This window comes from Triticum aestivum, chromosome 7A (genome assembly GCF_018294505.1).
Source record: "Triticum aestivum cultivar Chinese Spring chromosome 7A, IWGSC CS RefSeq v2.1, whole genome shotgun sequence".
NCBI classification, from domain to species: domain Eukaryota; kingdom Viridiplantae; phylum Streptophyta; class Magnoliopsida; order Poales; family Poaceae; genus Triticum; species Triticum aestivum.
Window position 1 is genome coordinate 351,241 of NC_057812.1, and position 22,947 is coordinate 374,187.

A 22,947-nucleotide genomic window follows, 5' to 3' on the forward strand; every position below is an offset into this window, starting at 1 on the left:
TACGACGGAGACGTATCAGTCACCCGCCACGTCATCGTCGTCATCACCCCCACGGCGCCTGGGATAGGGGCGCGGGTGATCCTGGCCGCGGGGGCGGCGGCGCGGGGCGGGCGCCACCGTGCCATCTTCAAAGTGACGAGTCCAGCCGAAACGCTCCTCGATGGGCCACTCCTGGCTGGCCCCGGGCGCGCGATCGGCCAGCGGCGTGTAGTCCTTGGTCAGGTCCAGGTGGATGATGACGGGGAACTGGGGACCGTGCAGCGCCTCTTCGCGCGGGGTGCCTTCGGGGAGAGCGGGGCGACCACGGCCGTCCGGCGCACGATCCAGGAAGGAATGGCCGCTGCCGAGGGGGATGTCATCGGGGCTCCACGCCCACACCCAAGCGTAGGCAAGCGCGGTGTTGGATAGCGACGTCGTCTGGCGCTCCAGCCTGTCCACCCAGCAAGACATGCCGAGCACGTCCTGCACCACCTCACGGTGCCACGCCTGGACGGGGAGGTTCTCAATGGCCAGGCGACAGTAGAAGCGCCAGGCGCGTTGATGCCCGCCCGCGGCCGGCCTCCAGGCGGCGAGGGTCATAGCCACCCCGCGGCAGGACGCCACGCCGACGTCGACAGCAATGTTGCGATCACGCGTGTGCGCGAACCGGACGAGGAAGTCTTCAGGATTGTGCCTTGACACGTGCATCTGGTCGAAAGGGATGGCGAGGTCGCGCTCGATGGCCTTGGCGACGAGCTGGGGGTTGATGTCCTGGCGCTGCTCCGAGAGGGTGACGACCACCGCTGTGCCCCTGAGATGGCGGGCCATTTCCTCGACAGCCTGGGAGCACACCGAAAAGGTGGCGTCGGCCGCCTGGCGGCGGGAGAGGTCCCCAGGGCGGTAGGCCATCGGCACAGGCGGCAGGGCAGGGGGGCGCGCACAGATGGGAGGAGAGGGCGGTGGCGCGGCCTGAGGTGGCGGTGGGATGTGGCTGGGTGCGGGGGGGTGGCGAGGCGCAGGTGGTGGTGGTGGCGGGATGCGGCGAGGCGCTGTGGGAGGTTGAGGCGGAGGAGGGGACGCAGGGGCTCTGGCTAGGGGCGGGCTTGCGGGCGGGACAGCGGGCGGACCTGGAGCGGTGCGCCCAATGCCAGCAGGAAGAACAGCGCACGGGATATCGGCAATCAATTGCACGGTGGCCGGGGGCGAGACAGCGAAGACACTTGTCGTGAAAGCGCCTCAAATAGGCAGCGCGCCGTTGCTCGGCGAGCAGGAGCTCAGCTGGGGAGCGCGGGCGGCCATTACTCAGCCCGGCTGAAGATGGTACGGGCGGTGCACGCTGCTGTTTCCTCGAAGCGACCAGTTTCCAAGCAGAGGCCTCCGGGGCCCGCCCATCGCGCGAATCCCGCGCCTCCAAGCTGGAGGAGGAGGGCGGAAGCGTGCCCTGCAGCGCATTGAAGGAGGAGGTGGGCGGGATGTAGACTGTGGAGGCGAGGCGAGGAGGGGGAGATGGCGCGCAGCGCAGAGCAGTAATGGTGGAGGATTGCGGGATCGAGATCATCGAGGGGAGGCGCCGAGAGTAGGCCGGCGCAGGGCATGAATGCCCGCTTGCCAAGCAGGGCGACTGCCCACTGGCCTCGCTTGGACCGCCCACTTCAAGGTGACCGAAACCAGATCCAGCCAGATCCAGCGTGCCATGGGAGCCTGGGGCGACCGCAGGTGCCGAAGGATTCGCAGCTGCGCCGCCGCGGAGTTCGAGGCGCCGGGGAGAGGCCAGTGCCGGGCAGGGGGTGAGGTGGTCGACGGGCTCGGAGTGAGCAGCGCCGATATGGTGGTCCACACGGCCGGGGAGGCGCATGGCGAGGGGCTGGTGGGGGAGCGAGAGCGGAGCGCGTCTTCCTCCATTGTTTTGATTCTTCCACCCCATTACCTTAAGCATCACAATTCAACAAACGCAAATATGGGGTGTAGCTCATAAGGTAGAGTGCTCGCTTCGCATGCGAGAGGTGCGGGGAATTGAACCTCCACTTTTTTGACCCTCTTTTGCCCATTCCATTAATTTATTTTTTGTTTTTTGTTTGGAGCAAACCAAATATACTCCTTTTTTTCTTCATTCATCCATTTTCCTCTTTTGGTTTTTGTTTTCGGGAAACAAGTCTACTATCTGACATTTACACTCTCTTGTATTTCTTTATCCGGCTTCTTGAGACCATTTTTCCGTTACCTGACCAACAACTAAGCCGGATAAGGTGCATTGGGATCCCGCAAATTGGAAAATACGATCATAACAATTCTTATTTCCATTCTCGAAAAACAAAAACAGAAAAAAAAAACTAGATCCTTGTGTCCAAATATATAGACCCGGAGAAACTAGGTGATCATCTGAACCATCCAGAGAGATATGTTGGTCGATCCCATGCATTGGAGATGCTCTTTGGTTGCCTTCAGTTGGGATGACTGTGCCTGTGCCTGTGTTTGTGTGTGACTGTGCCCTGTTCGTGGGGTTATGCATTCAATCGAGGTATACGTACCCTCTTCTCTTTACCTTGTTTTATTTATTATTCATCGGAAATCATACCTTGATTCAGAGCATTCACAACAGTTTGCAACTCAACTTGAGTTACTAATCATTATATATATATATAGCTGCATCGATCGATCGATCTGTATAATCGACAGTTGGTATCTTTTTGAGAGTCCCGTCTCTTTTTTGTTTTGAAACTGTCACCGGGGGAAAAGAGTCCCAACCTGAGTATATTTCGATTTTTTGTTTTTGTTTTTGTTTTTGTTTTTGTTTTACAAGAGTCAGGACAGTGGAGAGGATAGGAAATCACGCGACAGGATAGGCCGGCGTGATCCCTACCTCAGGATAGCTTACCGTACTGTTTAGAGCCCCGGAGCAGGTGGAGTTACACTTGAAAATCACGGAGCACCTGTTTCTTGGCTTCGCAGCTCTCGCGATTTCATGGAGCTGGTGGAATTCCGAACAGGGTCTATGTGACCAGAGTGTGAGATCAGAGATGATAAAATAGAGATTACAACATTAGAGGAGAGATCAACAAAACACCGTTAGGGGAATTTCTGGAATCCCATATTTTCTAAAGTATTAGAAGGGGAATAAGTTGTTTCTCAACTAGCTAGTGAAGTTGTTTCTCCACGAACAAGTTGTATCTCAACTAGCTAGCTAGTTTATACTACTTATACTTGTACCCTTCAAAGTTCCAAAATCCATTTGTTTCTTTTTCTCATGGCCGGGCAAGAAAATTGCATTTTACTGACGACTATTTGGTTCAATCCAGTTTCGTTTACTACATACTCCCTCCGTAAAGAAATAGTGACCTAAATGCTCGTATATTTCTTTACAGAGGGAGTAGAATAGATTCATTCAGTCCTACACTTAATGAAACAGCAGCCACAACCTGCAACTGGCCGGAGCACAATTTCATCCAGCTACCAAACCAGTAGACAGGGCAAAAAACAGACTGGAAACATCAGCAGTCAAGCACAGCAACAGCAGTGCTTACTCGTCTCCCACCCATCCTAACGAGTCATCATGATAGCTAGTGATTAGTTGTTCCCAGATGAACTCAGGTCTCAAGCTCCTTCCAACTCCTCCGCCGCCACCTCGGCAGCAGCCGACGCTGCCCTTGCCCTCGCCCTCATCGTGGCCACGTCGGAGAAGTCGTCGGGCAGCACGATCAGCGGGTTGCTGTTCCCCTCCGACTTGCGCAGGAACGCCTGGGCCAGCGCATACCCCAACGCACGGCCGACTGGGACCGCCACCGCGTTGCCGACTTGCATGTATCTGTCAAGCAACACATCATCATCAACATTCACGAGTTGCAAATGTTCAGTTCAGGTCCAGCCTCCTACCTTCTGATATGGTATTTGCTTAACACGCTCATAGTCATCTTTGTTCAGCTTCAAAGGCCGGTGATCCAGGAGCTTACCTTCTGAGGGACATTTGTTATCACCAAATGAGTAGTCCAGCATCTCTGGAACATGTCAGGAGCTTCAACTCATTACAAAGGTATATATATGAAACTGAATTGCAAAGTGAAAAACTAGGCCTTTCTTTCCCAAACAAACAAAAAGGTGAGCGGATTCATCTTGTTAGTAGAGCTATGTAATTTACCTTTACGACTTAGCCGGATATAGCGCTGGAATTCCGTCTCTGCTTTCACACTATACACAGTTTCATCCGCAGTTTCATCGTTGCTTACCTAGATGTACAAAAGATGTTAGATATGTCGAGGTTATGAAATGTATAGGCTGGGGGAGAAACTTGCCGTGGGCAGATCTGAAATGGCGTCACCAAGACACAGAGCCTCCTTCAAGGTTGGTTTCTGATTTTCATCATATGCAACAACGCTTTGCTGCAAAACAGAATCAATCTGGTCATCATGCATGTTTACACTTGCTAGTGATTTCAGTATAGTTTTACTTACAGAGAAGGCACTTGGGGGAGGGGGTACTTTGGGAGCACCTGCATAGCCAAATACACCATATCAATCATCTGAGTCATAGAGTTGTAGAGAACACTGATAATGACAAGGTACAAAAACAAACCATGGTCGGGAGGGCTCCCCATAGGAACATTCGCATTCGGAATTGTGGCAGCCCATAGCAACCGGCTACCATCAACCCCATCCGAGATTGATAGTTTAGTGCCACCAAACGGCTCAAAGCATACCTACCAACAGAGCCACCATTGAGCTTAAGAATATCCGCGACGTTTTCCATAAGCACATATTTTGGCTTAAGGAAGGAAACGATGTCCATAAATGTGACAATCTGTCTATTCTTGTCATCATCCAAGGGTTTGTCACATTTTCTGTGCCGATTGTTCCCGCTCAATCCTTGACAGGGCGGGCCACCGCACAACACATCAACATCACCCTTTAAAATGTGATAGGACAATCAAATACCATTAGCGAATCTTGTGTTTAGCCAATATTATCAAGTAGAAAGAAGATAGGAAACACTCACTGGCAATGGTAAGATCTTTCGCCTATGGCCTTCTTGAACAAATTGTTTAATTTTAACTGGGAAAGCACTGAACATTGAAGCAGAGTCATTGCACTTGAAATACACTTTTTTTTACGAATAACTTCTGATTAGATACTAACCGGAGTTTCTCCATGGGCTCCAGGAATCCTCGACCTGATGGTCATTCCATTGCACCTGTTAAAAAATTATATTATGATGACATGTACACAAACAACAAATGCACCAACAAATGAACAAGATGAGAATTAAGAGTACCTTGAAGTATATGCATTTTTCTCTCTTGGTGCCACCATAGGAGATGGCGGTAAGTTTGTCTATGACAAGCTTGCCTTTTTCAAGTACACGGTCTTTCCCTTCATCCGCCAACGAACTAGCTGAGGCATCACCATTATGTTTATGAATGTGCTTGTCACATAGGACAGACCATTCCTCTAGCAAGGTAAGAAAATCCTCCACTTTTTCATTACGAACCTACATCCAAAAATCAGGAAACAAATTATATATTCAGCAAACAAGAGAGAGCATTTATACAATATAACGAAGTTTAAGATGCACCAAGACATACCTCTGTGCTTGGATGGTTATACTTAAAGCTCTCACATGCATTGGTATTAAGATCTACAGCCCATCGCTACAAATATCAAGAAAAAGGTAAAAGCAAATAAGGACATGTTAGTGGAGAGAAATCAATCACTTATATTCTTCAAAACAATAAGGTAGAACTATACCGTTTCGATCTGAAGACCAGCTATTACTGCACCCAAGCACAAGCCGGTGGACATTCCACCACAGCCTGAATATAGGTCGAGAATTGTTGCTTTTGTTGCTGCAGCGTCAGACTCTGAATTAGCTTCACCATCAAATGAGATCCCAGAATTCTCATTAATATCTACAAGCAAGGCAAATCTTGTATTATCATAATAATTTTTTTTACCACGGGAATTTATCTCGGTAGATTAATTCTGAATTTGTGTGTACAAGTTCAAGGTGGAAACTGGATTTCTGACTTCAAGCAGATTATGATCAACAACAGCGAAATTGGTGGGGAAAATAGGTCTATGTATATTTTAAAAAACCTTCAAAGCCCAAAAAATAATTTTGAAAATCTAATACAACAAATTTAGCAATGGTACTCCAAAGGTTATAAGCAGAGTGCAAAGCCATGTCAATATATAGTAAGTTTCTCTATAGAGCCAATATATATAATGTTCAAAACATAACCAAGCTGGTTTGCCCTTGATGCAGGCAGCAATTACCTGGTGTGATATTTTCAAACGTCGAGTAGGGGACAGTATAGGACATATCAAAGTACAGGTCCGCGTCAGCCGCTAGTTGAGCCTTGGCTTCTTGATCAAGCTGAAACGAGGTGTGCAACAAAACTGAGAAACATTTACATAGGTATAAGGCATCATAGAGTCATGAACAACAAACTACACTTACCTTGGGATCGACCTGGATGATCTTGACCTTGGACACAATACAATCAAGGTCATTATCGTTCCTCTCGTCAGACAAGAAAACACGCTTCGGGTCGTGGGTGTGGTCCTTGACAAGTTTCGTGTTGGATATCACTGTGTCTTGTGGACGGAAGAACCACCGGCAGGCGAAGTAGCGGCCACCGTCGACGCCCTCGAAGAACTCTGTTATCCTGCCGATGTAGTCCACCAGATTTTCACCGGCCTATGCACAAATGGGTACGTAGAAAGGAATTAATAGTTGGAAGTATAGGATTATTTCTAGTCGCAACAATCAAGCAATGCGGTCTTTACTACTACTACTACTCCTATTACTTGTTTAGAAAAAGCGACCTCTGCATTATTCCGATGCAATGCGTACATAACCAATTTTAAACCTATCTATCTATCTATCTATCTATTATATAATTAAAACAAGAGACAAATAAGCCATCATGTTCATCCACATATGCTAATATTATTTAGACCATTTGATTAGAATAGCAACGGCTAAGATTTAAAAGTAATTACGTAACATGTTAATCTGATTAGAATAGCAACGGCTAAGATTTAAAAGTAATTACGTAACATGTTAATCTGTAGAAAACGGCATGATTGAACCATCACGTTGTCACGTGTCTATGCATAAAGATGTAGTAGTCGAAAGTACCTTTCTACTCCCGAGCTCATTTGAGCTTGGTGAACAGTAAAATCGAAAAAAAATAAAAAAAAATTGAAAAAAATTCAAATTTTTTTTGGGATAAACATTGACAAAAGTTCTACCTACTTGCAAAAATTCGTCATGGAATCACATTCCTGTGAGGCGTGACAAAAAAAACAAATTCAGTGCTCCAAAATGCTTTTCAAAGTAGCATTTTCAGAGTACCAATTTTGTTTTTTCTGCCACGCCTTCTAGGAATGTGATTTTAAGACGAATTTTTGCAAGCACTTACAACTTTTGTCAATGTTTCACCCAAAAAAAATTTGGAATTTTTTGAATTTTTTCGATTTTATTTTGATTTTACTGTTCACCTGAGCTCATTTGAGCTCGGGTGCAGAAACTCTGCGTCCTGTAGTAGTCCGGGTGTGAGACAATAGCCGGTCAAAAAAAAGGAAAGCAAAAGTCCAGATCTAACACAGAACCTAACTACAATTGGAAACTCCACTGGAAGTTGTACACACCTCACGGTAGCACTAGTAGAAAACGGGCCTATTGTCCCGATTCATAATGGCTTTTAGTCCCGGTTCCTGAACCGGGACTAAAGGGTCGTTACTAATGCCCTGACCCTTTAGTACCGGTTCTAACCAGAACCGGGACAGATGGGCCTCCACGTGGCCGGTGCGCCGAGCCCAGGCAGGAGGGCCTTTGATCCCGGTTGGTGGAACCAACCGGGACCAATAGGCATCCACGCATCAGCATTTATGTGGCTAGGGTTTTTGTTTTTTTTTGAAAGGGGCTTGTTTAGGGGTTTTGGGGGTTAATTTAGCTTGTTATTAGCTAGCTAATAGAGAGAAGTGTGGTCTCTTATATCTCCTTGCTTGGTTTATACCAACGCTATGCTATGCCTAAACATGGCTTAGATTGAAGTGAACGCAACATATGTGGTGCATGTCGAAAGTAATACTAATTAATCCTAACTTGATCAAGTTTGGATTAGTATTACTTTCGACATGCACCACATGCATGTTTCCTTCACTTCAATCCAATCCATGTTCATTTCACCCACTGATATATATATATATATATATATATATATATATATATATATATATATATATATATATATATATATATATATATATATATATATAATAACTCTTCATGCTCACATCATGCATCATCATAATAATAAGTCCTACTAATCATCATGATAGAACTTCTACTCGTTATTAATAACAAGTCATACGATCATCATCCTCATAGTCATCGAACCCAACCCTACTTAATTGTTCTTAGCACATGATCATCAGTATTAGGTAGGACCTAAATACCCTCTTTAAGGTAAAATAACATAAAACAGTATAGACCCTGACTCTCCATTATGGAGAATGGAGATCATCCTGTCTCCAATTCTTGCGCCGTGCTTCCTTTTGCGTCCAAGAACCTCTTTACGAGTGTCCATACATTTTTTCCATTCTCTGATTTGCATGTCTCCACTTATTTTAGAAATCCGGTATGGACAGTTGAGATTCGTAGGATGACTTGGATATATGTTCAAAACATCAAGGCGACCATGCTCATACATCAGATGAGGCACACAATCCTCTGGGATTATCTGTTGAAAAACATAGTAATAACTTCATAGTTAGCGCAATGATGTACTAGTTTTATATAGAAGTATGCAAAAGATGCACGTATGTCGTAATAGTAAAAAATCTTACCAGGGTATCTCCATAGTAGTTACCGTAGTTCAACACGTGCACTAGTGGCACGTATTGACCATAATGTTGAGGAGTTCGATTGTAGATATTGTAATTCTCAAGATCATTACAAAATCCAACCAGATGATTTTTCTCCTTGTAAGTTAACTCAGAGCCATCGGTGTAGTAAGTTCTATCTACCATCTTCTGCACATTCTTTGATACTTCAAAATAAGCTGTCAATGGAAATAAGCTGTCAACTATTTTGAAATGAACAATATAAGTTAGTTAATAATTAACTATGTTTGAGAAACTCACATAACGGTAGAACTGGAGGCGTATCAACGAGGACCCAAATGTCCATATTGTCTTACTCGATTTCAGGATCACCAAGATCCATGGTGACAAGCATACCCTCATCAAAACCATATAATTTGCAAAATGCTTCCCAATTTTTGCAACCAAAATGGGTTACGCTCTCAGCATTATACAACTTTACTTCAAAATCCACATCATGATGGGTCCTTAGGTGAATTTTCTTCGTTTCAAAATTTTCATGGTCTTCAAAATCCATCCTCTCCAAGACATAGCATCTTGCATGGCATGGGATAAACTATACTCGAATTGTAAAAGATGAAAATTACACGTTGAAATAGTTGAAGTCATGCTTAATTATGAAAAAAACACTTGTCGTCATTGCGTACCGTTTCAACTTCGAAGGTCTCCTCGAGCTTAATGCTGAAGCGCCGATCATCGTCCAGGTGAGGCCTGTCGCACAGACCTCGATCGTCGTGGCACCAGTTGCACTCCCCCGGGAGACTTCCGTCGTCCGATGATGACATTTCTTATACGTTCATAATTCAAAGATTAAACATGTACAATTATATATATATATGTGTACTACAGAAACTAAATTAGATCATTATTATTCAACTAATCATATGCATATGCCTTGCATAGTGCTCTCCACTTTGAGCATTCAATAAGAAAAATCAAATCGCAAAATAAAGTAGTATTCAAATTAGGATGCATTCAATTATAAGAAAAATACATCATCTACATGTGTCCGTACATCGTCGAATATTATCACTAATACACGTCGAATACTATCATACATATCGCCAGTACAGCTAGAACCGTAGCGCCCGACGGGTATCGGTGCGGGCGGTGGACACCCAAAGGGAAGGAACCATCACAGGATCATAGCTCCAGTGAGATCCCTGAAGAATCTGTCAGGTATTCTCGAACCTGCCCTCCAACGCAACCATGTAGCGACGGACGTGCTGGTCCTCCTCACTGACACGGTGACGTACCACCTCCGCGGTGTCCGGAAGCCTCGGCACCGTCACTGGCCCACGCGACCGCCACCAAACAAGGATCGGGTCAACGACGGGCTGGCTTCTCACCAAGCTACGCCCCCCCGGAAGGTAGCGCCTCCCAGTACTACCCCGACGGAGCCCAGTCCCGGACATGGCCCATCTGGTCAAGCAGGTGACGTCCTCCGCCGACTCGACGACGAGGATGCGGGGTAGGCATCGTCCACGTCGATGCGGGAATAATTGCTTTAACTAAAAAAATAAACTAGTTCTATTAATTTTCTTGCTAAAAATAAACTACTTCTATAGTAAAATAAACCAGTTTTATTAAATCAACTAGTTCCACTACTAAGCACTTACTATAAATAGAATAAAGCAGTACTTACTAAAAATAAACAAGTTTACCTAGTTCTAACTAATTCCATTAAACACTTTCTAAGTAGTACTTACTAAAAGTTATCGGGGAGGGGGGTATATCGACAACGACATACCCGATAACAAAAATAAGAAGAGGAAGAAGAAGAAAAAAGAGGAGAAGAAGAAAGGAATAGAGGAGGAGATCGAAGAAAAAAAGAGGAGAAGAAGAAGGAATAATAGAGGAGGAGAAGAAGAATTCTTCTCCTCTATTCCTTCTTCTTCTCCTCTTTTTCTTCTTCTTTTTCATCTTCTTATTTATTTCTCCTCTTCTTCCTCTCCTCTTCTTCTTATTCTTCTTCTTCTTCTCCTTCTTCCTCTTCTTATTTTCCTTTTTTATCTCCTTCTTTTTCTTCTAAATATGAACATGTACATAAATGACTTTGATCATACATAATTTTCAGATTCCTACACAATATGAACATATATGTAAATTGACAAAGAAAACTCTATGAACAAAAAAATCATAAAAAATCTATGAACAAAATTACAACAAAAGAATTCATAAAAATTCTATGAAAAAATTGACATATTCTTTGCATATATATGAACACACAAACTTTTGCATATGCAACAATAATATAAACAGAAAAAAATGTATGAACAGAAAAAAATTCTAACTTTTGCATCTAAACTATACATCTAAATTAACTACAACAACTCAATTAACTATACATCTAAACTACGCATCTAAATTAACTACAACAACTCAATTAACTATACATCCTAAATTACGCATCTAAATTAACTACACATCTAAATTAGGAAATTACGCAACGGGGCGGCGATCGACGAGGAGGCAGGACACGGGGGCGACGGTGAGGGGCGCGGCGACGGGCGATGAGGAGGCAGGGGGCGGCGACGGTGACGGTGAGGGGCACGGCGTCGGGCGGCGAGGAGGCAGGGGGGCACGGGGTGGCGACGGCGTCTGGGCCGCGCGGGACGGCGTCGGAGGCAGGGCGACGGCGAGGCGCAGATTGAGGGGCAGCCTGGCGGCGTCGTCGGGCGGGGAAGACGAACTGAATGAAAAATTTCACAAGTGCTACTTATATAGACGAAGCATTGGTTCCGGTTCGTGACAGAAACCGGGACGAATGCGACCTTTAGTCCCGGTTGGTGCCACCAACCGACACCAAAGGCCACTTTTCGGCAGCCCAAATGGCGGGAAGCGGCGGCCTTTGGTCCCGGTTGGTGCCACCAGCTGGGACTAAAGGGGGGCATTGGTCCCGGTTGGTGCCACCAACCGGGACCAAAGGGCGTGTACTGGAACTGCCGCGGTGCGTTGGGATGTTTAGTCCCACCTCGCTAGCCGAGAGGGGCTCGGAGTGGTTTATAAGCCCTGCCGAGCCGACCACTTCGAGCTCCTCTCTACTGCAGGCTTACGGGCCTAAATCCACTCTCTGTGCATGTGGGCCTACTGGGCCTACTGTGGGCCTGCATCCTGGCCCAACTAGCAGGTTTCTAGTCGTATGCAGACTGTGGTGGCCCAGTAGGCGGCATTTTTTTAAAAAAAAACAGTTTTTTGTTTTTCTTTACTTACAGCAAAATACTTACTAGTTTTTCAGTTATTATTTTTGGTTTTAGGTAATAAAAATTATAAACTAGTTTGTAACAAATTATCAAAATGCCATTAATTTTCCAGTTTGAATTGTTTAAATTTGAATTCTTTGAAATTTATGTGAATCACTAGTTTGTAACAAAAGAAATATTTATGATAATTCTTTTTGCTATTAAAGTTTATTTTTGCTTATAATGTTTTGAACAGAAAATACTTTGATAATTTTAGTTGCATAAATTTTATATAATTTTAGTTTCAACAATACTAAAGGTTTATACCCTGAAATTTAGTCCCACCTCGCTAGCTGAGGGAGCTCGAGAGTGATTTATAAGCGCTGCTGCGCCTTCCCTCTCGAGCTCCTCTCAAATGCAGCCTTTCGGGCCTAACCCTGTGCGGTGTGCCTGTGGGCCTACTGGCCTCCTGCGGGCCTGAATCTTGGCCCATGGTACGGTTTCTAGTCGTATTCAGGCCGTGGGGGCCAAGTAGGTGGCACCTTTTTTTTTCTTTGTTGTTTTATTTATTTTATTTTGTTTCTACTTACAACAAAATACTTATTGTTGCTATTTTTTTCCAGTTTTTTTGTTTTGTTTTCTGCATTATTTATTTTCTTTTGTTTTTTGCTTTATTTTTTAATTCTTTATAAACTTTTTGTTAATGCCATTAGTTTTCAAATTTGAAAACACTTTGTGTATTATATTTACTATGTACAATCTTTCTCCACAGAGATACCGAAAATTATAAACTTTCTGTTAGTGCCATTAGTTTTCAAATAGAATAGTTAAAATTTGAATTCTTTGAAATTTGTGTGAATCTCAAGTTTGTGATTAACTTTACTAAAAAAAATGAACATAGATGCGCCTATAGAGAAAATTCAACCTAAATTCATAATCAATTTCTATGAATTTTAGAGAAATTCTTTATGAATTTAGGTCAAATTTCCTGTATAGGGGCATCTATTTTCATTTTGAGAGGAGCTCAACAAGGCAGAGAGGGACGGGCTTATAAACCAGTGTGGGCGCCTTTCGGTTGGCGAGGTGGGACTAAACTGTGAATCGCAATGAGGACGAACCATTTAGTCCCGGTTGCAGACATGAACCGGGACTAAAGGGGACCTATTGGTCCCGGTTCATGCCTCCAACCGGGACCTATGGTGGTGGGCCAGGAGCGAGGCCCATTGGTCCCGGTTCGTACCACCAACCGGGACCAATAGGTCCAGACGAACCGGGACCAACGGCCCACGTGGCCCGGGCGGCCCCCTGGGCTCACGAACCGGGTCCAATGCACCCATTGGTCCCGGTTCTGGACTGAACCGGGACTAATGGGCTTATCCGGCCTGGACCAAATCCCCCTTTTCTACTAGTGTAGCAAACAATGCCAGATTGTACGACCATTGCATGTGATGATGTCACGATGACATCAGCAAAACAATTTTTTCTTTCATTGGAATATTCTCAATCGTAGATTTTGCAGTGGATGCTAATTATAAAGAGATCTAAAACTACACACGAAGGAAAACATATACACATGTATATGTGTATGGAATTGGACTCAAGCGAACCCAAAGTCATCCGACGGTACAACCTGATATGTCTGCATTCGATGCATGATCAACATCTAACTGGATGCCATCAATCAGATTTGTGCAATTAATCTACCCGAATTACGCCAAATACTAGCATATACGTGGGACTAAAGGCAGTTATTTTTTGTGAAGATGATAAAATGTAGACGCAAGTTATGCTAAAAAATATATTACTTAAACTGATAATAGATGTTTGAGCTGGAGTGCAATTTTTATTGGGTAGATAACGCATATAAATCAATTACACATATACATGGTACAAAATGTAGTTTTTTTTACTAAGTGGTTAAACTGTACACATTAGTTCATAGCTAATATGAGAGTGACGTAAAGAGGAAGTTGTAGCAAATATGTTGTAAACAGCATACCTGGTCAATTTGTAATAATTATAGGTCACTACAAATCAACATACACACGATAATAAAGAACAATGTTTCAATGGAGCAAGTGTAAATATTGGTGCTATATCAAATTGGCGTGGACAATAGTAATAAGACAGACGGTCCTAGATGCATACATAAATATGCCAGGAGGAATCTAATCCACTATGGATTTAACTCTATTTTACGTTAGTAGTATTGTAATAAGAACAAAATTTTAGCATTTTTATTTTCATACCATACTGTGCGGGACTTATTTTGAAAATAAAGATGCCCATGAAAATACAAATAAAGTGTAAATTTAATTTTGCAGCAAAATCCATTGATAGTACAAATTATATATATGCACCAAAGAGAATTGGTGTAAGGAAAAGAAGGAGTTAGAAAAAAACAATGTTCTTATAAATATCGGTGTACATAAATTTATATGGGCAGTTGTACGTATTTGTATACAAAATTCAAAGCACAAACGGAACATCAACAAAAAAACATCAAATAGCGTGCAATATGTAGCAATGAAAGAAAGGGGAAATACATCCAAACATGCCTCAGTGTATTCTGTGCATGTATCACTTTTGCGCATTGGAAATAAGAAGTGTGCATTAGATGCATCAACATGGATAGTTTTTGGCAGTATATGGGAAGAGCTTGATAGGAGCATGATGGACACGAGCAGAAGCATTCATATCACTAGCGGACCAAGTCCATGGTGATCGAGAATAATCAAAAAGTAGTAGGTTGAGAAGCATTGAAAAATAGATGCATGTCTTATGTAGAAGATATGAATGACACTAGGTAAGAAAGATGGACGGGCGATATATATTTGTGAGTAAGCGCATCTCTTGCAAAGGAAGGTGCATAGTGTTTTTTCACCATGGATAAAGGTTGGAATCACAAAACATCTATAATATACATTCTAGAGTGATAGAGTGTCATAAATTCCAATTTTGATGACATGAGATATACCACCGAGAAAGAAATTAATCAACATAAAGTTATTTTAATAGATCAACCTAGACATTACAAACTACACTAGTAAAAAGCCCGTGCGTTGCCACGGGCATTTAAAAAATCTACAGATAGCATGTGTAAACATAACTGCGGGGCGGCCCGTGCATTTGTGCGGCTAGATTTTAGATGTACTACCATACATGTTCTTAAGTATATGATTTTGACAAATATTTTTTATATGAACATGCAATATCATAGATCATAGCACCGTGATGGACACTCCGCGAAAGAATAAAGGTATTATTTTATTGACAAATTTATTACACTTTGTATATTGATACAAAACATTGGATTTTTTATTGCACATTTTGTTCTAATTTATGTGCTTTTGTGACTCGTGCATCATAGATAATTAGACACCGGTATAATTCTTTTTAAACATCATTTAAAATAGATTTTATGAAAACTTAAATTAAATATACATGGGTTAAATCTAGACATTTATCCATTTGTTCACCTATCTCACAATTAGTGGTATTGCTATTATACGTTACTCAGTTAGTGTGATGCCATGCATCCATATGGTCCAATACATATTCGTATGAGCGAAAGAATGCGTGGTTGGATGGTTAAGAGGACAATGACTTATAGTTGTATGGTTAGGAGGATAATGGTATTTTAGCCCACCAGTGTTCAAATCCTAGACTTGACACTCGTGCTTGCATTTTTTAGATTTATTTCAGGCCTTCTAGTGATGTGCGTTCAGTAGGAGAAGACGCTCCCGTAGTCAACGAAGGTGTCTGTAGCGACTTCGTCAATCTCAAAACAATGTGCAAGCTTATAAGTCTCTCAAAGATGCTCATATGGACAGTGTTCCAAGAATTTCCACTTGGTGTTTGTTGCTCTTTGTTACTTTTCTTCATGATTTCAGAGCATCTACTGACACAATGAACAAATTTGGCCCCTCAAACGTCTGCAGACGCACCCAGGTGCATCCACGGATAGTGTCCTCTCGTGCCTTAAATTTTCATTTGCAATCACAAATCCTATTTTTCCAAACATCAAATACATGCAAACACATGCACGTCGATCATTTTGGATTTGCATGTCAGTTCTAGTGTATACGATTACGATCCGAACCCACAGTCCATGTTGCGCCGACGGGGTTGTTTAGATTTGCAGCAATGTTGGGGATATCACTTATCGGGAACTTATCGGTCGACCCATGATCGATAAGGGGTAAATCGGCCAGTTTATCGGCATATCGGTCGATTTATCGCCATATCGGCTGATTTATCGGTCGATTTATCTTATCGGCCAGACAATGGTAAGCGATAAATCGGCCGATTTATCGGAATATCGGAAGATATCTTGAACAGTGATTTGCAGTGAAGATTAACACCCAAGTTGGCCTGGCGCGGTAGGAGGTTTAATTCCACCTTGCCGTGCGAGGAGCGAGTCGACCGACTTAAATAACCGTGTCGTCCGAAAGTGATAGGCATTGATGGCTGAAGATTATTGCGTGTCATTATTGTTAATATTCCTCACAAAAGGAGCATTGATGGCTGCCCAGCACTTTTTGCTTTGTAGGTGCAGGTGTAGTCCGACGGTAGAGGGCAAGGTCCGGCGCAAGGGTGGCGGCGAAGGTAGCAGACGTCCGATGGGAACACGATCATAAAGAAGTTTTTAAAAATATATATGAAGTTCTAAAGGAGTATGCATCTGAACTTGTGAGCATTGTACATGCATTTCCCCCTTTACTTCCTTCACCATACACTTAGATTAACATCTCTATGCTACAAATTAAGAAAATTAAAAAATACTTTGTGTAAACAAAACAAATTCACGCCATCTATCTTGGGTGGTATAGTAGGACACTACATGGAAAAATATCACAAATAAACATCTTTGTTGCTTCACCGAGAAAAATAGAATGGCCCTCTTGTCTCGTATGAAGAATGTAAGTATATAAGTCAATACATAAGATAAGAGGGCCATCCTATTTTTCAAAGATTCAAAATTAGGAATTTACAAGAGAGTTACAACCCTAAGGCGAAAGGGGAAAATAACAAGAATATTTTGTATAGGGTGTGGTGCCTCTCACAGCCATCTTCGAACTGCTTAATGTCACCTTTTGTTAGGAATGTGCTAAGAAATCGCAATGCAAAATTACATGTTCAAATTTATCAAAAGAAAGTACTCACGGGACTTCAGATAAGAGCAAAACCTAGCATGAAAATACCAAAGGCATATTCTTTTCCATCGACAGTTCATGCTAAACTCTCGAGATTCTTGAGTGAGGCTCCCCTCCCTCCCTCCAGTTCCTCCACCTCATACTAACCCCCTCTCGCCGCCGCCGGCGTGCACCGTCGGGCCTTGCTCGCGTGGTGTCAGCGGAGGCAGCCCTGACATTCCCCGCGCATGGCGACCCTGCTCGGAGGTGGCGGCTGGCGGCGATGCTCCTAGTTCGTCAACGGGTCTGCCGGCGGCGCGCTGTCTTGGGTTGTGCAGCACTGGGTGGTAAGGTGGCAATGGCGCGACTGATTGGCTGCCTATTTCGGAGGAAAAAAGACTATTGCTAGACCAGATAAGAATTTACTTACTGCTCACTCTCTTCCTCGAGTACTCCTCTTCTTCTCTCGTCTCGCTGCAATCAGTGAAGCTCGCTCGCCGCTGTGCCGCCCGATGGCTTGACCCCCTTCGTCACAAAACCCTATACTTGAAATGATATTGAGAGTACACCAAACTACACAGCAGAATTCCAAACTGAAGCTTTATATCTAGCATATCATATCTATTCCATATTTCAAAATGCAGGAATACACTGCAACTCTGCAGCACACAACACCATGTATTTGTTCTATTATGCTACATTGCCATTTACTCTTTACATGGCCTTCTGTTCAGCAATAACTAAACCGTGCCCTAAAGAACTGGATTCCTTTTAATTCACAACATGGCAATCCCATGTAATGCTTGCATTACTGAGATAAGAAAGCAAGCAATCGACCCCCTTAATTAATTAGTAGGACCTTGATCCGGCGCTTAGAAGCTTGCATACTGCGATAAAAATAAAGTCAGCGAGCCATGTTGTATTCACAAGAAGCAAGCAAACAACCAGCTTATAATTAATTATTAGGACATCCATCGCTAATAATGGTTCACAGTACAAACAACTCTTGAACCATTTGTTATTAATCGGAGGAACATGGTTCAATGATCAACCTTGTAAAACCTGACATACTGTTACTGTGTTACATATAGGAAAACCATGGGAAACAACATAATCAAAAATATTCATAGATGAGGCCCAATATAGAAAACCAAAGGTGACAAAAAATATGGCAATGAAAAATGCTCTCTAAACTGAACTAAATAACCCCCACCTATTCTGATCCATGAACATTTTGCCAAAGAACCAATTCATGCTATAATAGTATGCACCTACAAATTGCTTCTTCCTCTTCCTCTATCACCTGGAGGAAGTAGATAGTGATACTTATAAAAAATTATCATAATATATCACGAAATAAACATGAACAAATATACGTAAACAGAAGGTATGTTAACACAATCATAAAATGATAGGCATGGTTCTTCATTTATTTTCTATCTGCTTTGCTCCTCGTGCCTTCTTCCACTATTGCCTCACCCCCATCCGTCGTTTTTCTGTCATCACGTTCCTCAGTAGCGAGGGAACAAAACACAAACAAGTAATCTGAGAAGAGTATTTTTTAGAGAGGCATGCGGGCATTGACATATCAGGGAAAACGTCAATGTCTAAACATTCCTATCAAGATTTCTAGCTTTACTCTTACAATGTTGGAAGTGGGTGTTGAATGAAAAATATATACTGTCTCATAAACTCCTTCACGTTTTGTTCAAGGATTTACCTTCATCAGCTATTGAATTCAGATTCAAACCAGCCTACCCAAAGCCACCAACACATAAATCAGGCAACATATCCTAAATCACTATGTTCAACTCGGGGTGGTGATTCAAACTGCATGTACTCATTCAGGGCGGTCCGATTCCAAGTTTCTAACAACCAAAAAATCATTAACGTGCAACTATATATCACAACAACCTACAAATGTTCAAATTTCATACTAATCGAGTTCCATGCAGACCTTGTCATGCTGCAAGCAACGCAATAAATTTGAAATTAATCTGATTGGAGTTCCAGAAATCTCAGCCACGCACAACCAAAACTAAGAAGCAATGAAAGCTCACCGGGGAAAGGATTGAGGAAGAGATCGCACCCGAGCCCGCGGCACGAAGCTGCCCTGGCCGGCAGGCGCCGGTCCTTCCGCCTCCCCATCATGCACAACCATCTAAGCACGCTGCACAGAGTATCGGGTCCGGGGCCTCCGCGTCTCCTCCCAGCTCCAACAGCACGCCGCTAGCATCTCCCCGCCCGTAGCAGCTCCGGCGGCGTCCGTTCCTGTCGGGGACCTCCACACCAACACCCAGCTCGAGCAGCAAACGCACAGCCACCACACGGGCGTCCCCGCCACGATGCACGCAACAACGTCGACGGTGCACTTCTTGTCGCCTACATCCTCCTAACCAGGCGAGTGCACACATGCACCCCTCGGACCACCCTACCACGAACTGGATCGTCGTGCGCCCGAAACTCCCGCCCACCCTCCACATCAGACTTCTTGGCGTGAAAGCTCTGCATTCGTGAATATATCCGTGCCCACAATATGTTTGTGGGACAGAATCGGATTCTCCAAATCAGTGGATCGAGCACCAGACCCGGCAGCTGAAAAAATTCATTGGCATCAGTGGATCATTGTGTTTGCCCGCCAAATTGCCGATTCTGCGGCGGCGCACGCTTCCCTAGTCCGCCCAAATCATGGACGCCGTGCACGGCGCTCTTCCGCTCGCGACGCCCACTGCACCGCCTCCGGTCCCGCGGGTGTGCTCACGCTGCTGATGCCCGTTGGTCATCGCTGCTTGTCGCTGCTCCCCGCGCAGCCAGGGAATCGCACCACCACCGTCAAGGATTCAAACCATTCCAATACTACAATATGAGCTATCTGGGAGGAGTACGTACAGGAAAGTTGCCCTTCCCGTTCCAGGATTACAAGGAGCGATTTCTGGTTCGGGCAGGTACAGGGAGAAAATATGATTTCACCTATCAGAAGATTGATGAGTATGGGGTTTGCATCTACTTTTGTCAGGCGTTGGTGCATCAAGGGAAGAAAAAGATTGTGTTCCAATTTTTGCAGGAAAGATGTGCCGTGAATTAACTCAAACTATGGTAAGTGGGGATTGCATGCCGATTTTACCTGTCTTCTAAGGAAAGAGGAGGGACAACCGAAGTAAGGAATAAAATCGTTGGGGGTTGACCTGATCGATCGATGGGAGGGGCTGCGAACGAACGAACGAACGACTTACGGACTGCTCCATTAGGAGTAGAGATTACTCTTCATATATATGCATTGCCTAGCCGCGCAAGTGTGCGGGACACACTGCTAGTTAAAGTTAAGGTAACAATCTTCAGTACTGAAGTAAAAAAAAAGTGCTGACCTTCTACTCTGCTGTTGCAGTGCTGCTACGATAGACCAACAAACAAACTAGGTATATAGCAAGACTAATCTGATCGGAAGGAAGCTAACATGCATGTATTCAGAGATGAGACCTAGACTAGAGGTGAAGAATCCCTCAAAAAAAAAAAACTAGAGGTGAAGAGAGCTAGGGATGTTAATTACTGTGTTATATATCGTATATCGTACCGTTACATAGACGTAGTCGCCAATGTTGTAGATGGTGTCGTCGACCTTGGCTGATCGGTAGTGCGACTTGGCCAGCTTGACCTCCTCATCGTCAGTGGCGGCCGCTTTCCTGCTCCAACTACATTAATGTCGTCTTGAGCACATGCATATATAGAATGAAGTGACACATATATAGATGAAGATATAGGACGCATGAGTTACCCCCTCCTTGGGTTTTGTCACGGACCCAAGTACCTCTACAGCCCACAACCCCGGAGAAGGCCGGCCCAGGAGGAAGAAGCGGCCCAGCCACAAGTTCGACCCAGCCACCTGGGAATTGGGTGGTTAAGTGCTGGTGTGCGTTAGGTAGAGGTACTTGGGTCCGTGACAGGTTTGGGCCGCGTTGGCGCTTGTATCGATTGGGCCACCTGCTGTGCGCCTCCTCGGCGAGGAATGACTCCCCGACGAACACAGAGTCAGAGTCGCTGTCGGTGGCAGCCTTGGGCGCGGGCTGCGCCGGCGCCTTGGATCTCTTCCTCTTCACCGGAGACTTGACGACAGGTGTGCGCTTGCGGTTGCGTGTGGAGGCCCTCAGCGTCAGCGGTTGTTCCGTGGCGAGGGCGGCGGCCGACGGTAGGCTCTCCATGTCCATGGCTACTTCAACTTCCAGCTCGCAGCTCACTGGGTTCGTGGAGATGGTTTGGAAGATGGATCTGAGTGTGTGCGGGTGCAGGTGAGGATTTTGGGGGTTTTAAAAGGAGGTTTGAATTTTGATGATGATGATTTTGCGGACGATCAGTTTTGGCTGGCCATCGGAACCGGAGCATGCAGGAGGTGAACGTTGGAGCTGTATGCTGATTGATAGTTTCCTTCCATTTTAATTTTGATTTTGATTGATTGTTTCCTTCCAATCGTATACTTTACTTACTTACGTGATAAGTATATTCCAGTTTCCTTCCTTAAATTGCTTATTACGTCTCCATGCCATCATATATTTCAATTACAATATATACTATATAGTAAATCAGATTTGGAATGTGCACCGTGCTTCCATGATTACCATCAGATTTGGAATACGTGATTGATTCATTGATTTTCTTTTTTTTTTCAGTGTACACACGTGGTTAATTTCCGGTTTTCCAAGGTATATATACGTGATTGATTTTCATTTACCGAGTGAAGTCTGAAATAAACCTCGTTTTCATACGACCTATCGGAACTTCCACCTCCAAATCCCGGTCGTTAGAGCCCTTGAGGTTGTTCCCAAACAGGGATGGATGATGTGGAGTGGGGCGAGACCGGAAATGCTGAGTCGGCAAGGTCATGGGTCCCACTGGTCTTGGCGCGGGCCAAAATCGGATTAACAGGGGTAGGGGTCAAGTAGAGACTTTTTGGGGGGCATTTATGCCGTGGTACAATAGTCTGATTTTCAGCTATGCGCCAATTTTTCTTTTACTTTGCTTCTAGTGTAGGATTTTCTCGTTGAAATCATGGAACCGACAGAGTTGTTGAATTTCGTATTTCACTTTACTTTTTTTTTCCTATTTTGTGTTTTTACTAGTGGATTTCTTCAGTTTTTTCCTTTTTATTTTATATTTTGTTCTTTATTTCTTTTTAAAATTCATGAAAATTTCAAAAAATAAACCCAAGAACATTTATTCAATTTTTTGAACATTTTTTGAAATCTGAGAACATTTATTCAATTGTGAATAATTTTTGAAATCTGAGAATATTGTTTTTGAAAAGGAAAAAGGTTTTGAAATTCACAAAGATATTTTGAATTTATGATTATTTTTTCAAATTCGTGGACATTTGTTTTGAAATGGTGAGTATTTTTTGTAATTTGGGAGTAATATTTTTGAAATTTGCGAACATTGTTTTTAGATCTGTGATTTTTTTTGATGAAATTTTATGAAATCTGGGAACATATTTTTGGAATTCACAAACATAGTTTCAATTCACTACTCCCTCTGATCCAAATTAATTGACGCAGCCTCTATACAATGTTGTATATAGGTTGTGTCAAATAATTAGGATCGGAGCGAGTAAATTTTTTCGAAATTCACAATCATTTTTTGAATCAACAAACAATTTTCGAAATTCATGACCATTTTTTGAATTCATGATCATCTTTCCGAATCGACAACCATTTTTCGAATCGACAAACATATTTGGAAATCCATGATATTTTTTTTTGAATTCATGACCAATTTTGAATTAAC

General features: G+C 43.6%; 1 protein-coding gene across 1 annotated transcript; it reads right to left on the bottom strand.

Moving 5' to 3' along the window:
• Window positions 1-3,570: 3,570 nt before the first annotated feature.
• LOC123149912 (DNA (cytosine-5)-methyltransferase 1) lies at window positions 3,571-21,377 on the bottom strand. The gene is made up of 13 exons (XM_044569702.1): window positions 21,154-21,377; window positions 20,747-20,864; window positions 6,427-6,666; window positions 6,243-6,342; window positions 5,715-5,875; window positions 5,552-5,617; window positions 5,242-5,457; window positions 4,546-4,875; window positions 4,436-4,462; window positions 4,266-4,370; window positions 4,112-4,199; window positions 3,850-3,971; window positions 3,571-3,714 (listed from the first exon to the last, which is right to left on the bottom strand). Exons 1-13 carry the CDS (start codon window positions 21,375-21,377, stop codon window positions 3,571-3,573), a joined length of 1,941 nt encoding a protein of 646 aa, XP_044425637.1.
• Window positions 21,378-22,947: the final 1,570 nt, after the last annotated feature.